Source organism: Crocodylus siamensis, chromosome 4 (genome assembly GCF_052110815.1).
Source record: "Crocodylus siamensis isolate JL-2025a chromosome 4, ASM5211081v1, whole genome shotgun sequence".
NCBI lineage: Eukaryota > Metazoa > Chordata > Crocodylia > Crocodylidae > Crocodylus > Crocodylus siamensis.
The window spans coordinates 86,850,816-86,863,424 of record NC_143398.1 but is presented as its reverse complement, the minus strand read 5'-3'; the positions used below and the strand labels follow the sequence as shown (position 1 = coordinate 86,863,424).

General features: G+C 45.8%; 1 protein-coding gene across 3 annotated transcripts in view; it reads left to right on the top strand.

The window, feature by feature from the left end:
• Positions 1-803: 803 nt before the first annotated feature.
• Positions 804-12,609, top strand: part of IFT56 (intraflagellar transport 56) — a 54,895-nt gene continuing 43,089 nt past the window's right edge. The window contains exons 1-4 of one of the 3 annotated variants that reach the window (XR_016441819.1): positions 804-979; positions 1,089-1,226; positions 1,417-1,512; positions 4,577-4,691. Coding sequence is in view for 2 of the 3 variants with exons in the window: in XM_090042742.1 (XP_089898868.1) it covers positions 977-979; positions 1,089-1,226; positions 1,417-1,512; positions 4,577-4,691 (352 nt within the window). In the remaining variant the exon portion in view is untranslated. The remainder of the gene's footprint in view (positions 980-1,088; positions 1,227-1,416; positions 1,513-4,576; positions 4,692-12,609) is intronic. The other 2 variants (XM_090042742.1, XM_090042743.1) reach the window with 2 other exon arrangements.

Here is a 12,609-nt window from a genome sequence, read left to right as displayed (position 1 = left end):
TCTTGTGTAAGCCTGCTTTTCCATTTTATTAATAAACTCATTGATTGTGTTGGGCTACCTGGAATTTGAAGTATTGTCAATACTGCACTGCACGTATCTAATACTTATTGGCTGTAAGACAACACAGCTGAGGTAGTACTCTCTTCCTGAGTCTTTGGGCAGAGGGGCCGAAGTAGTAGTTCTGAGACATAAGGCTTATGGCCTCCTTGACTCTGCAACTGTGACTGTTGCGAGCCCAACAATAATCACTTCGCTAACAATCATTTTAGCAAAATATGTGGCAAATACACTTCTCTCACTGCCCGAATGCCCCAGGGCCAGGTCAGGCTGGAGTAGTTAGGGCAGGCAGTTATCTACCTCAGTGCTCTTGGCCCTGGGGACCAGATAACACCCAGTTGGCCCACCCACCAGGCCCTACTCGCCATCTAGTGCACAGGCCCCGTTGTCAGGCACACGGGGCTCTCCAGAGTCAGAAATTCTGGCACTGATGGAGCTACAATTGCTCTCCTGCTGCCAAATTTCCCCACCTGCGCAACCCCCCCTGGGTGGAGGCCAGGGCTCCGTGGGCAGGAGCTGCCCAATGGGCTAGCGGCAGACCAGCCCGGCTGCGGCTCCAGCGGGAGGCAGGTGGGTCCTGGTGCCAAGTCTGGGTCCAGGTGGTCTCCCCGCTCCTCACGGCAGTGAGATCACGCCATGACATCACAGTGCTATTCTGGAAGGAGGCCACGGACCCCTCGCCCTCCGGTTGCTATGGAGACAGACGCCCGCCACACCGGAAATGAGTCGTCTCAAGCCCCTCCCTCCAGCTTTGGCAGCGGCGAGCCGCGCCGGGGCCGGAACCCAGAGCGGGACGCGAGGGTCCAGCCGGGCCCAGTTCGGCGCCGCGCCGCCTCCCCTCCCTCCAGCCCCGCCCCACGGTTGCCAGGGTAACGGAGGCGTTGGAGGAGCACGGCGCCGGGACCAGGCCGGGGCCAAGATGGTGAGAGGGGCCGGTGCCGGGGCCGGGGCTGGGGGTGGGAGCGGGAGCGGGGGGACCGGCCGCCGTCCTCGGCGCTGAGCCTCGCTGTGCTGTGCCGTGCTGGGCGCAGATGCTGTCGCGGGCCAAGCCGGCCGTGGGGGCCGCCGCGCCGCTGGGCGACAAGCGGAAGAAGAAGGGCAAGAAGGTGCCGCAGCGGGACGAGCTGTTGGCCCAGCGGGACTTCACCGGCGCCATCGCCCTGCTCGAGGTACCGGGGGCCCTGGGGCCGGGTAGCTTCCCTGACCTTCCCCTCCACTTCTTCCTCAGTGAGGCACCCCCGAGGCCCCACCCCCATCTTGCGGGGAGCGCGTGTCTCCTGGCTCTGCGTCATAATTGCGTTGTAACGCCATGGTGTGATGTCACTTCAGCCATCCCTCCTCGTCTCTTTTGCTTTGAAGTTTAAGCGTCAAGCTGGGGAGCAGGAGGAGGAGGAGGCCGACCTGTGGGTTGGATACTGCGCCTTCCACCTCGGGGACTACAAGAGAGCGCTGGAGGTGAGGGGGGACGGGGAGCAGGATGTTGCCCTGTGAAGGGTGCGGGTGGGGGGAGGAAAGGGGGAGGCAGGCAGTCATGGGGGAGAAGAGGCTGCTCCAACTGTTTGTCTGGCAGCTGCAGCCACACTGGCCACGTGCTTGGATTGGAAGGCAGGAGGGTCTGTGCTTAAATGCTGAAGCCGGCTGGTCCGGTGGTAGGGTCTTTGCTTAAAAGCCTCAAGAAGCCTTTTTAGTTTGCTCCTGTGTGCTCCAGTCACCTTTCCAGTGTTTGGGATTTGCACCTTCCAAAATGGTGGAAGTTACCGAGTCCTCCTTTTTATCAATTGGCCAGTGCTTAGTATACAGCAGGGAGTGCTCAGTCTCCAGCCCACTGGCCAAATACAGCCTGTAGAGAATTGCATCTGGCCATGGACTCCCCAAGGGCTTGGAGATTTGGTGGCAGGGGGCCAGTGGCCACTCTCTCCACTGCTGCCAAGTGCCTACACCCCCTCCTGCGGTGCAGCCAGATGGGGGCAGGCCACACCCTCTTCTCTGCACATAGCCTCCCTCTTACCCCCCCCCCCCAACTGAATTATGGCTGGGCCACATCCCCTTCTCCCCATGCTGCTGGGTTGGACCCCCCCCCCAGCTGCCCCTTTCCCCCTTCCACACAGCCAGATGGGGCTGCACTTGTCCTGGGTGCTGGATCAGGGCCACTGGTCACATCTGGCCTGTGCATGGACCAGGCACTGCCCATTCAGCCTGCCTAGGAAAAAGGTTGAGTGCTACTGGTGTATACAGGCTTAATCTCTTTTTACAAGTGAGTATTGCTAACTCTTGAACGATCTGTGTTGTTCTGTAAATTCTTAGGAATTGGATAATTTACATATAAGTAAAACATCCCTTTTCCCACCTTCCCCCACCATAATTTTTTTTGAAAATACGTTGGTTATTTGAATGATCCATAGGTTATCCAGGTACTTGTATCATATGGTACTTATTGCATGTTTGTCTGATGGGAACCTGTATCCTCCACAATGGTTCTGCCTTTTTCTCTCCATTATCATTCTCATGTTCTCTGCGCCTCTACTTCTTGGAAGTAGAATTTGCTGCCAATTCTGGGATCATTGAAACTGGAAAGCACTCTGTTATCAAGCATGTCAGTATGTCTCTTATTTTTGACATCTGATGAAACGTTAGTCTACTTTTTTTTTGTCTACCTGGCCTTCTGTCATTTTGAAATGAGTTTTCACAGCCTTTTAACTTGTCTGCATAGCTTCCTACTCTCACATCTCCATTAATACTGGGGAAAAGTAATAAAGCAGTGAATTTCTAAAAATAGGCGTCACGGGGATAATGGGAAAGATGTCATCTTATGCTTTAAAAGAAGTACGTTATGTATTTATGACAATTTCTTCCCCTGTACAAGTAGTTGTTTAACTGCAGCGAATCTTGTTCATGTGTACAATGTTAAAAGGGTTTCCAAATTTGTGTCTCAGGTAGAATTTCCATTCCCAAACATGGCTGAGTATGTGTTCAAGACTTTTGAAGGTATTTAGCTTTCCCCATGTCCCAGAACATTGATCAGGGCACATATCCTTCCTATGCGATCGGTTGCTTTCGGTTACAAAGTGACCTTTATCATCTTAAATGTTAGAGTTGGATTTAAAGGACATGAAAGTACTGAAAACCTTTTTAGTTGTATGCAGCAAGTAACTGTTTTTGGAGGGGGAGAGACATGGTAAAATAAACCCAAGGTTCTCTCTTGTATTAAAAAATCCAAGGTGCTTTCCATTTTGAAGTGCAGTCTTTGTTCAATACCTTGTAAAACTTTTATTTCTAGAAGGAAAGCTGAGAGAGATCTTTAAATTTGGGATGCAAAATTCAGAAGGACTTAAGGAAATTGAATTATCTGATTTTTTTTTTTTTCTCTGTCTACATTGTGTTTCACCACTAGGTGAAGCTATTGTTCCTGTTTTTTAAGAAGTACAAATATTTGAATGAATCCCTTCCTCCACTTTTTTTTTCTAATAGCAGCATCAGGCGCTGAGTTCTAGTTTTAATGATGGATAGAGTAGGATATAGGCATTTCAGTTTTCTTCATGATTGAAATTAGCCCAGAACAGCTGTTTCCCTTTGAGCATCTGTATACCTTCTGTTGCCTGGGCTGTATGGTCTATGGATGAAAGATTCCTATCATCAGAGATATCAGAACTGTACTTTTCACTAGCATAATACTTAATGCCTAATATACTCTAAAATAAATTTAACAATCTCTTAAAAGTACAGAGCAAAATATACTTTTATTCTATGGAAATTAGTGAGAAAATAAAGCAGCAAATATGGCAACATTCAAATATGTGGAATGAACATAGATGTAAAGGAAATCAGGAGTCAGATACTGCAAATTCAGTGGCTTTCAGTAATTATGGTTGATACATAAAGATCTTTAAAGGAGAAGCCTATCATTAGGCATTAGCTTCTCACACTTAGCTTTTTTCTTTTTCTTTTTAGAACTATGGAGTTTTTGGAGTTGACCAATATTCTCTCTTCTGCCTGTATTTTAGTTTGTTAAATTATGCTATACAGATGTTATAAAAGGTGCTTATCAGAAACCATAATAACTATGCAATTATTGGATTCTGTTATCTAGTGGGGTTTTCTGATCTCTAGAACAGCGCATAGGATAGTGTGTAATATGGGGTAGGAACTGATAATCAGGTATTCTAGGGGTTCAGTAAATGTTAGGGAAGTAGTTGTGTTATTACCCCTCTAGTCCTTGCTGTGCGGGATATCCAGCCCCTTAGATAATCCTGCAGGCCCTTATTATCAATTTTAGTAGTATGTTGTGTAGAGTGGGTAGGAGGAAGCAGTAGCACACTCTGTCAGACTCTAAACAGAATCAAATGTTGTTCCTACTATCCGGTTATCTTTTTGTCTTGGGAGGAGTTAGTTGATTTATATCATGTGGTTGTATTTTGTCCGTTATCAAAAAGATAGAATTATGGTGCCTGCACGGCACTTTTCTTGGTCAAATGTTTGTCTTATCACAAACACCGTTTTTTAAACACCTTCTCTGTTTCAGGAGTATGAGGCTCTTACCAAGAAGCCAGGTTGCAACCCTGATGTCTGGGTGAACCTAGCCTGCACTTATTTCTTCCTGGGGATGTATACACAGGCTGAACAGTCAGCCCTGAAAGGTGAGGTACATCCCTGTTTTGACTGTGGTGGGAGTTTTGGTGACTTACAAACCCTTACATTACTTCTTACCTTCCACAGTCATCAAACATTTTCTTTAAGTCTATAAAAAGCATGCAAGATGCTTGTGTTGAAGGATCTGTTTACATTAAAAAACAAGGCTATAATATCTCGTGCTCTGTGAGAAAGTCTTTCAGCAGGTAGAACAGCTGAAACTGAAATGGTCTATTGGAAATTTAATGTCTAAATCTGAAATCTGTCTTAATGCAGCAGGGTGTTACTGTTCTTCTGAGGGTTGTTATAACTTTCAGCTCGTGCAATTGAAGCTACCTAGTGCAACCCATGAAATAGAATATTATCAGTCTATGAAACGGTGCCGTATTCTCTCTGACAGCTGTCAAGCAGCTTATGCAGATGTTCTGATGATTTTACTAGGTGCTGTGTTGCCATATAATTAAGTGGTGAGCCAATACTGTTTGGATATTAGGTGTGATTCTACAAGATGCTAAGTTTGCTTCCTATTATCTTCTTTTGGAGTTGCAAAGCACCTTGTACCCAGCATCTTGTAAGACAGGTATGGTTGTTACAGAGAGATCGCATGGAACTTGTTTAAAAGAGGAGATGAGGACCAGATTCCAAGGAGGATAATTACTGATTCACGCATTCCTAAATATTTTCCTCTTACTTCATTTAGAGAAGTTACCCATTACTTTCTGTTTGTCCTACTGTCTTATGCTGCTTTCCACCATCATGGCATCTAAGTGCCTGCTGTGTAAAACTGATAGTTCTAGTGAAGTCTCTAGTGGATTCTTCTCCTTTTTCTGGTTACATTGTTTGAAGTTTGGTAATTTTGTTTTGTTTCTGTTTTAATTGAAGAAGGACTTGAGTGGAGAGGGAGGAATTGTTTCTGTAGATGAGGGTACCGGTATCATGAATGTGAGGGGGAAAGTAGTTTCAAAGGGTATGTGGTTTGTTTTTGGTTTTTTGTGGGGTTTTTTTTTCCTCCAGCATTTCCTAAAAACAATCAGACTCTGAATTCACTTAATTTCTTTTGAAAGTTCACTTCATGATTAGATCTCACTCTTTTTGAGAATTTTTTTTTTTTCCTCTGGCTCTTGCATGTTTCATTTTAGACTTTTACAATCTGTATTGTTTCAAAGGAGAGTGATTGTTTTGGCTAGTCATGGATTTAAAAGTCTATTTTTAATGTATCCAGTGTGTAATTCATTAATTGCTTAAGAGATTAGAACCCACTGCAAAGGAAGACAAAAATCTGTACAATCCATACCAATCTGACCATGGGGTATAATTCCTTCTTGACCCCAAATATTGCAATCAATCTGACCCTGAGTGGAGGGGCAAAATCATCTAGCCAAGGACCTCTGGGTTTTGGTCCCCACAGGAGCTCTGGCAGGAGGGAAGCTAGAGTATTTTGTAGGCAGCTGAGCCTGTGGCATTTCATGATCTCTTCCCACGTTCTCATTTGTATATAAAAGAGAAAAGGGTAAAATGGATCCTTGTGGCCACATCTACATGAGTGGCAGACTGTATAGTTGTCATACAGTCATTTAGCATTTGCAGTCATTTAGCATTTGCATAAGCAAGTACTAAATGACTACACAGTACCATCACTGCATGTTTTTTTTTTCCAACACTACCACCCAGTAACAATGAGTTGATCGATTTGTACCACTGTAACGTTGGGCTGTTTGTTCCTGCTGTGTTCAGGCTTTGGCTGTGTACTCTTACACAGGGTTGCATTCAATTGTTTTATAGTTTAAGCACTTTATGTTCCCAGAAGTGGCTCTGGTAGTATGTCAGTTATGGGTGAATAATTATTTCTAGTTTTCATTTTTAAAGACTTTTCTAATGCTTTTGGATGTCTGTGCTATTGATACATAAGTGCCATTGTTTTGATACATAGAACAAAACGATTAAAATATAACTGGAAATAAAATAAAGTTTCTGTGTAGCATACATAATGGGTTGCAGCCAGGAATTATTATATAAAATCTATGAAAAATATATAGGATATACAGGAATTAGAAAATAATGGTTAATATCCATGAAATAATTTTTGCAGTTCATATAAAATTCCTTCTAAACATTTGCATCTGGAGGAAGATCCTATACTTAATATGTGGTAAGTTTGGAGTGATATATCAGCTTGTGGCTGCCAGTTTCTTTAATTATAACTTTATAATGCAAAGAGTATCAAGATGAAGAAAGCTTACATCCCTAGAGTTACATAAACCATCATTATTGCAGGATGTGTTTTAGAAAAGAGGGGAAAGATCATTAAATGTGAAATACTATTTCCTCAGGGGACACTGCCAGATCTCCATCAGAGCTCTCTGATTCTTTTTCCCGTTGCCAACCTTTCAGTCTGTGAGGACAAGGTTGGGACTACCTCAGGCTGATCATTGTTGTTCTGTAGTCAGATAGAACTGGTATCAAATGGTTCAAGATATTCTTTGCTTCTGTGCCTTAATATGGGGTCTGAATGTGCGTTTTCCACAGCACATCCTGGCAAAGCCAGCCTTGGGTCAAGAGATTGAGCTTTTGCTTGCAACATGATCATAACAAATGATAATCAGTAGGCAATTGAATGGCTTTACGCAGGGTTTTCAATCCTTGTTGGTTCAGGAAGCAAAGGCCAAGGACCAGAAACTGAATCTGATTCACTTCCGTAGAAATGCTATTCCCTAATCCCCAAGGCCTTTAGGCCTAGCCCTTGGGGCACTCTTAGCATCGGTTGGCTCATCGTGCATTAAAGACAGATTGACAGGCAAAATTGTTTCTTTAAACCACATTGTACAAACTAGCAGATGGTATTTGACACAAACCTGGGAGAGCAGTTAAATCAGTTAGGAAAAGCAATCTTTTCATGACCCATTTAACTACAAAGTGCCACAGTTAGGATTTATGCATAAGCAAAATTGTGCTGTTAAACCAGTCAAGAAGAGAGTGTTTATTTTTGGCAGGAAATACTTCATAACTGTTCTGCTTTTGCACAGAATTGTGTGTGTCAGCATAGACTGTGGTTTAACTGAACAGAGACACTTCTTATATAATAGTCTATACTGGAAGATGCCATATTTCACAAAAGCAGAACCAAAGTTACATGCTAATAAGACTAATGCCATTTCCCTGGCCTGTTTCATTTTTGCAAGCAGTGGTATCTATTGTTGGATAGTTGCACCAGTGGTGAAAGTGTGCAATTATAAAGAGTACCAGTCAGTTGCCTGTTATGAATGATGGAGCATTTCAGGGAGAGCTTACATGCCGCCCTTCCCCCTTGGGGCTGGCCATGTAAAACAGGGGCAGGCAATTATTTTGGGTGGAGGACCACTTACAGAGTTTTGGCAAGCTGTCGAGGGCTGCGTGAGTAGCTCTGCCCCTTGGCAGGTGCCCCACCCCCTGGTCACCATCTTGTGAGTGGAAGTCCTGCCCCCAAGCCCCTGACCTTTGCTCCCAGAAGTACTCCTTTCAGCAAGGGGTTTTGCCATCTTGGAACCAGAAAAATATCAAATTTTATTCTAAAAAAGGAAACGTACAGTATTCATTAATTTGATTTAAAACAATTTTTTGTCCCGATTTACATGTGTTTGTGTAGTGTACATAGAGGTGATTGCACAACAGCTTAGAATGAAGTATGTTGTGGGGTGCTATAGGTGTGTGTGTGTCTACGTATGTGGGGTGTGGGTGGGTATGGGGTTTGTGGCGGTCTGTGTATATGGCAGTGCGAGGTGAGTGTGGGTGCATGTGAGTGTGTGTGTTATGGTGGGGTGTGCATGTAGGACTCATCCTATGAGCACATGTACACCCCACCCACTCTGCTTCTGCCTGTGTGTGTACATGTGCATGTGTGCTCACTCACTCACACTCTCTCTCTCTCTCTCTCTGACCCTGGCTGCACATCCCCACCCACCCAGCCTGTGGTTGGCCACCAAAACCCACACCTACCCACATACTGTTCCTCTGGCTACACACCCACAGCCACTCACCCACTCTGACCCTGGCTGCAAACCCCCACCCACCCAGCCCATGGCTGCACATCAACATCCACGCAACCCCTGGCGTGTGTACACTCTCTCTCTTCTCCGCCCCCCCCGCCAAACCACACACACCCTACCAGGGTGGCTGTGGGAATCCAGCAGGGAGTGCAATGGCTGGGCTGCTCAATCCTGCTGAAGTTCCTGCTGGTCCCAGTGCTCCTGTCAACTTTGACAGGAACCAAGTCAATACGGTATTAAAGCCTAAGGGCTCCCTCCAGCTCTCTGCTTGAGGGGTTGGAGCCCATGCAGCCAATTGCCGCACATGTGCAGTTGGCCGCCAGACAGATGGACAGAAGTACTAAGCTTTTTATTATATTAGAATGGAAGTGTTGATTTTCCTTCCCATTTCCCACATATATTTCAAGTGACTTGTGTATTTTTTTGGGCAAAACTATCTAGTCTTAACTCTGGTTGTATATCTTCAGAACAGCAGCCCCGTCTTTTTGTCTCTACTGGGGACATGGTTAACAGGTTTTGTAATCCAGAAATTTTTCACATTGGAGTAGCTATTCTTGACAAAAGTGTTTTTAAGTTGTCTTAATAAAAAATTATTCTGTAAAATACTTGTGTGTGCGCACAGAATGCCAATCATACATATTCATAATTTTAGAACTGCTAAGCCTATTTACTTGTCTTGTTTTGTACCTCCTAATGGTTGCATATACATGTTCGTTAATACGCAGTGGATACTGCTAGGGCTGTGCGAGGCTCCGGACAGAGCTTCAGATCCGGATAAGCTTTGGATGCTTCGGGGTCAGAAGCAGCATGTCCAGGTTGAAGTGCTGGCCTTGTTAGGCTTCCCGAAGCGGTTTGGAGCTTCTGAAGCCCTTTGGAGCTGCCTCAGAGATCCCGCCATAGGGTACAATGGGGAAACGATAAAATATCTATAACCTTGTTGTTTTTGTCCAATTTGGATGAAATTTTCAGAGAGAGTACACTCTGCAGAGAGCATGAAACCTACCAAGTTTCACGAAGATTGGTGCAGGGTTTTCGGGAGAACTGCACCCCAAATCATTGAAACCAAAACTCATGTCACATCTAGATGTTACAACATATGGGGGTGAAAACTGAAGGGATGGTAGCTCTTGCTGAGGCCACAAAGCCTGCCATGTTTCAAGAAGATTGGTGCAGGGGTTTGGGGGGAACTGCCCCTCAAGCTGTGGACAAGCAAAACTCGTGCCAGGGGTGACTGTGTGTGTGTGTGTGTGTGTGTGTGTGTGTGTGTGTGTGTGTGTGTGTGTGTGTGTGTGTTAGTTAAGGCGCAGCGGAGTGACAGCTGCAGGGATGGTGGCCCCTACTGTGGCCACAAAGCCTGCCAGCTGTTGATGACTTGGGTGCAGGGGGGTTCTGGGTCCCTGCATCCCTAACTGCTGACAGCCAAAACTCGTGCCATGGGTGCTTGTGCAACTGACTGTCTCTGTCTTGGGATGTGGGAGACACTACTGCAGGCCTGGCTCCTAAGCTACTGTGTTACCAGTTACCAATAAATCATGATTCACTTAGAGACCAGCTCAATACACAAGACCTAGCTAATGTAGCCAGTTAATTGCCATCAATTAGCACCTACAAAACCAGGCTAAGGAGAGGAAAGAATCAATACAGACAATCAACTGCCCCAAGACTGACACAGTCAGTCCCACAAGCACCCATGTCACAAGTTTTGCCTGTCAGCAGCTAGGGGTGCAGGGCCCCAGAACCCCCCTGAACCGATCTCCTTGACAGCTGGCAGGCATCGTGGCCACAGCAGGGGCCACCATCCCTGCAGCTGTCAGCCCAGTGTGCCTTAATATACACAGGGTCACCCATGTCATGAGTTTTTCAGTTCCCCCCAAACCCCTGCACCAATCTTCTTGAAACTAGGCAGGCTTTGTGGCCTCAGTAAGAGCTACCACCCTTGCAGTTTTGACACCCCTGTGGTATAGCACATAGACATGACAGGAGCTTTTCTTTCAAGAATTTGGGGGAAAGTTCTCCCAAAACCCCTGCACCAATCTTCTTGAAACTTGGCAGGCTCCATGGCCTCACCAGAGGCCAACATCTCTGCAGTTTTCACCCCCCTGTGGTGTAACACACAGCTGTGACATGGGTTTGGCTTTCAAGAATATAGGGTACACTTCCCCACAAACCCCTGCACAGCTTTTCTTGAAACTTGGCAGGTTTCATGCTCTCAGCAGAGGCTACCCTCCCTGCAAGTTTTATCCAAATTGAAATATCTGTAACTTTGTTGTTTTTTTGTCCATTGATTTCTCCATTATACCCTATGGCCGGATCTCCGAGGTGGTTCCGAAGCTTCGGAGCTGCTTTGGCTGGATTGAGGTGGAAACCTGGTCCGGACCTCCAGATTGGATCACTGCCATCTGAAATGGGTGGATCCGAAGCTGGATCAGATCGCTGCTGACTTGCACAGGCCTAATTACTGCATATTTAATTTAGTACTTGTATAATCAAGTATTAAATAAGTGCTCAGTAACCAGAGTTACTGCACAGTAATGCTGCCAAATGCCTTTTAGTGAAGCTACTGTGCACTAGCCTAATAATACTGTGCAGTAGTGTATTAGCACTGTCTGTGCTGTGACGCATTATTGTGCAGTTAGTGTCTCATGTTGCAAGTCTTAAAAAACAAGAATAGCTAACAGTTTCCACTTCAGCAATTTTTAAATTATCATGATTGGTCATACCCAAATAACTGAAAACCAATTAAAATTGTCTTTCACTCTTACCAAGCAAAGCATTTTGGTCAGACACTAGCCATGAGCGAACTTTAAATCACGGGTGCACTGATTATAGATTTTTGGGACTGATACTGATAGCCAATTTTTAAGGAGGCATATTGGCTAATACCGATCCGATTTCCTATATGCAGCCTGAAGAGCAGTGTCTAGCTGGTAGGTCTGTTGTGGTGGAAGGGGTGTGGGGGGGACAGATTGAGGCCCCCACAGTGAGAGGGAGGAGTGGGGCTGGGGCAGGTGCTGCCCAGCCGGGGCAGGTGCTGCCCAGCCAGGGCTGGGCACGGCACGGCACGGAACAGAGCCACGGCTTGTCCAGGGGACGTGAAAAGGAGGGGCACACCCTGGGAGGGCATGCAGGGGGCATATGCTCCCAGATTTGTGTAGGGCAGGATGGGCTGCCACTGCAGGCTGGGGCTGAGGCTGGGGCTGCACTGGCTTCTTCCTGGCGGGGGCTAGGGCAGCAGCACTGGGAGAGGGGTTATTGGGGGGGGGGGGCTGCAGCCTTGATCTGTGCCCCCATGCCCCTTCCCTCCCCACTTCCCTTCCACCACAGCAGATTTACCAGCTGGATGCAGCTGTCCAAGCTGCCAGGCTGTGCTCCTTGCCACCTACCTGCTGTGCTGCGGCAGTGTGCATCCATGGGGCATTTATCGGCCATATCAGGCAAAAAAAGCCAATTTCTAATACAGTCAATGTTCTTTATGTCGGTGCCAATCTGATATTGGATGGATGTATCAGTGCATTTCTACTTTAAAGCCTTTGAATTTGTTAGAGAAAGCTCTCAGCAATTGGGAAAAGAAAAGTAGTTCTCTGAGGGTGTCATTGTGAGTTTTTTTTTCCCCCCATGTTCGTATGGCTTATGCATTGTAGAGCAGGTATTTTAAGTAAAGTAGGTTTATTTGTGCTGCGTGTGCAACTTGTACCTTCAGGCTTCTGTAAAAGAGCACAAAGGATAGAGTGGTTGCAACTCTCAGTTTGCTGTACTCAGTATAGCAGTATGGTGAAACCAAACAAATGTCTGACTCATTACTTCTACTTCAAATTTGTCCTGTTCTCTATAGTTTAATGAAGGCATCTACCTTTATAGTTCTGTATACTTTTTAATTTTAATGAATATTCACAAAAAGGTTTTG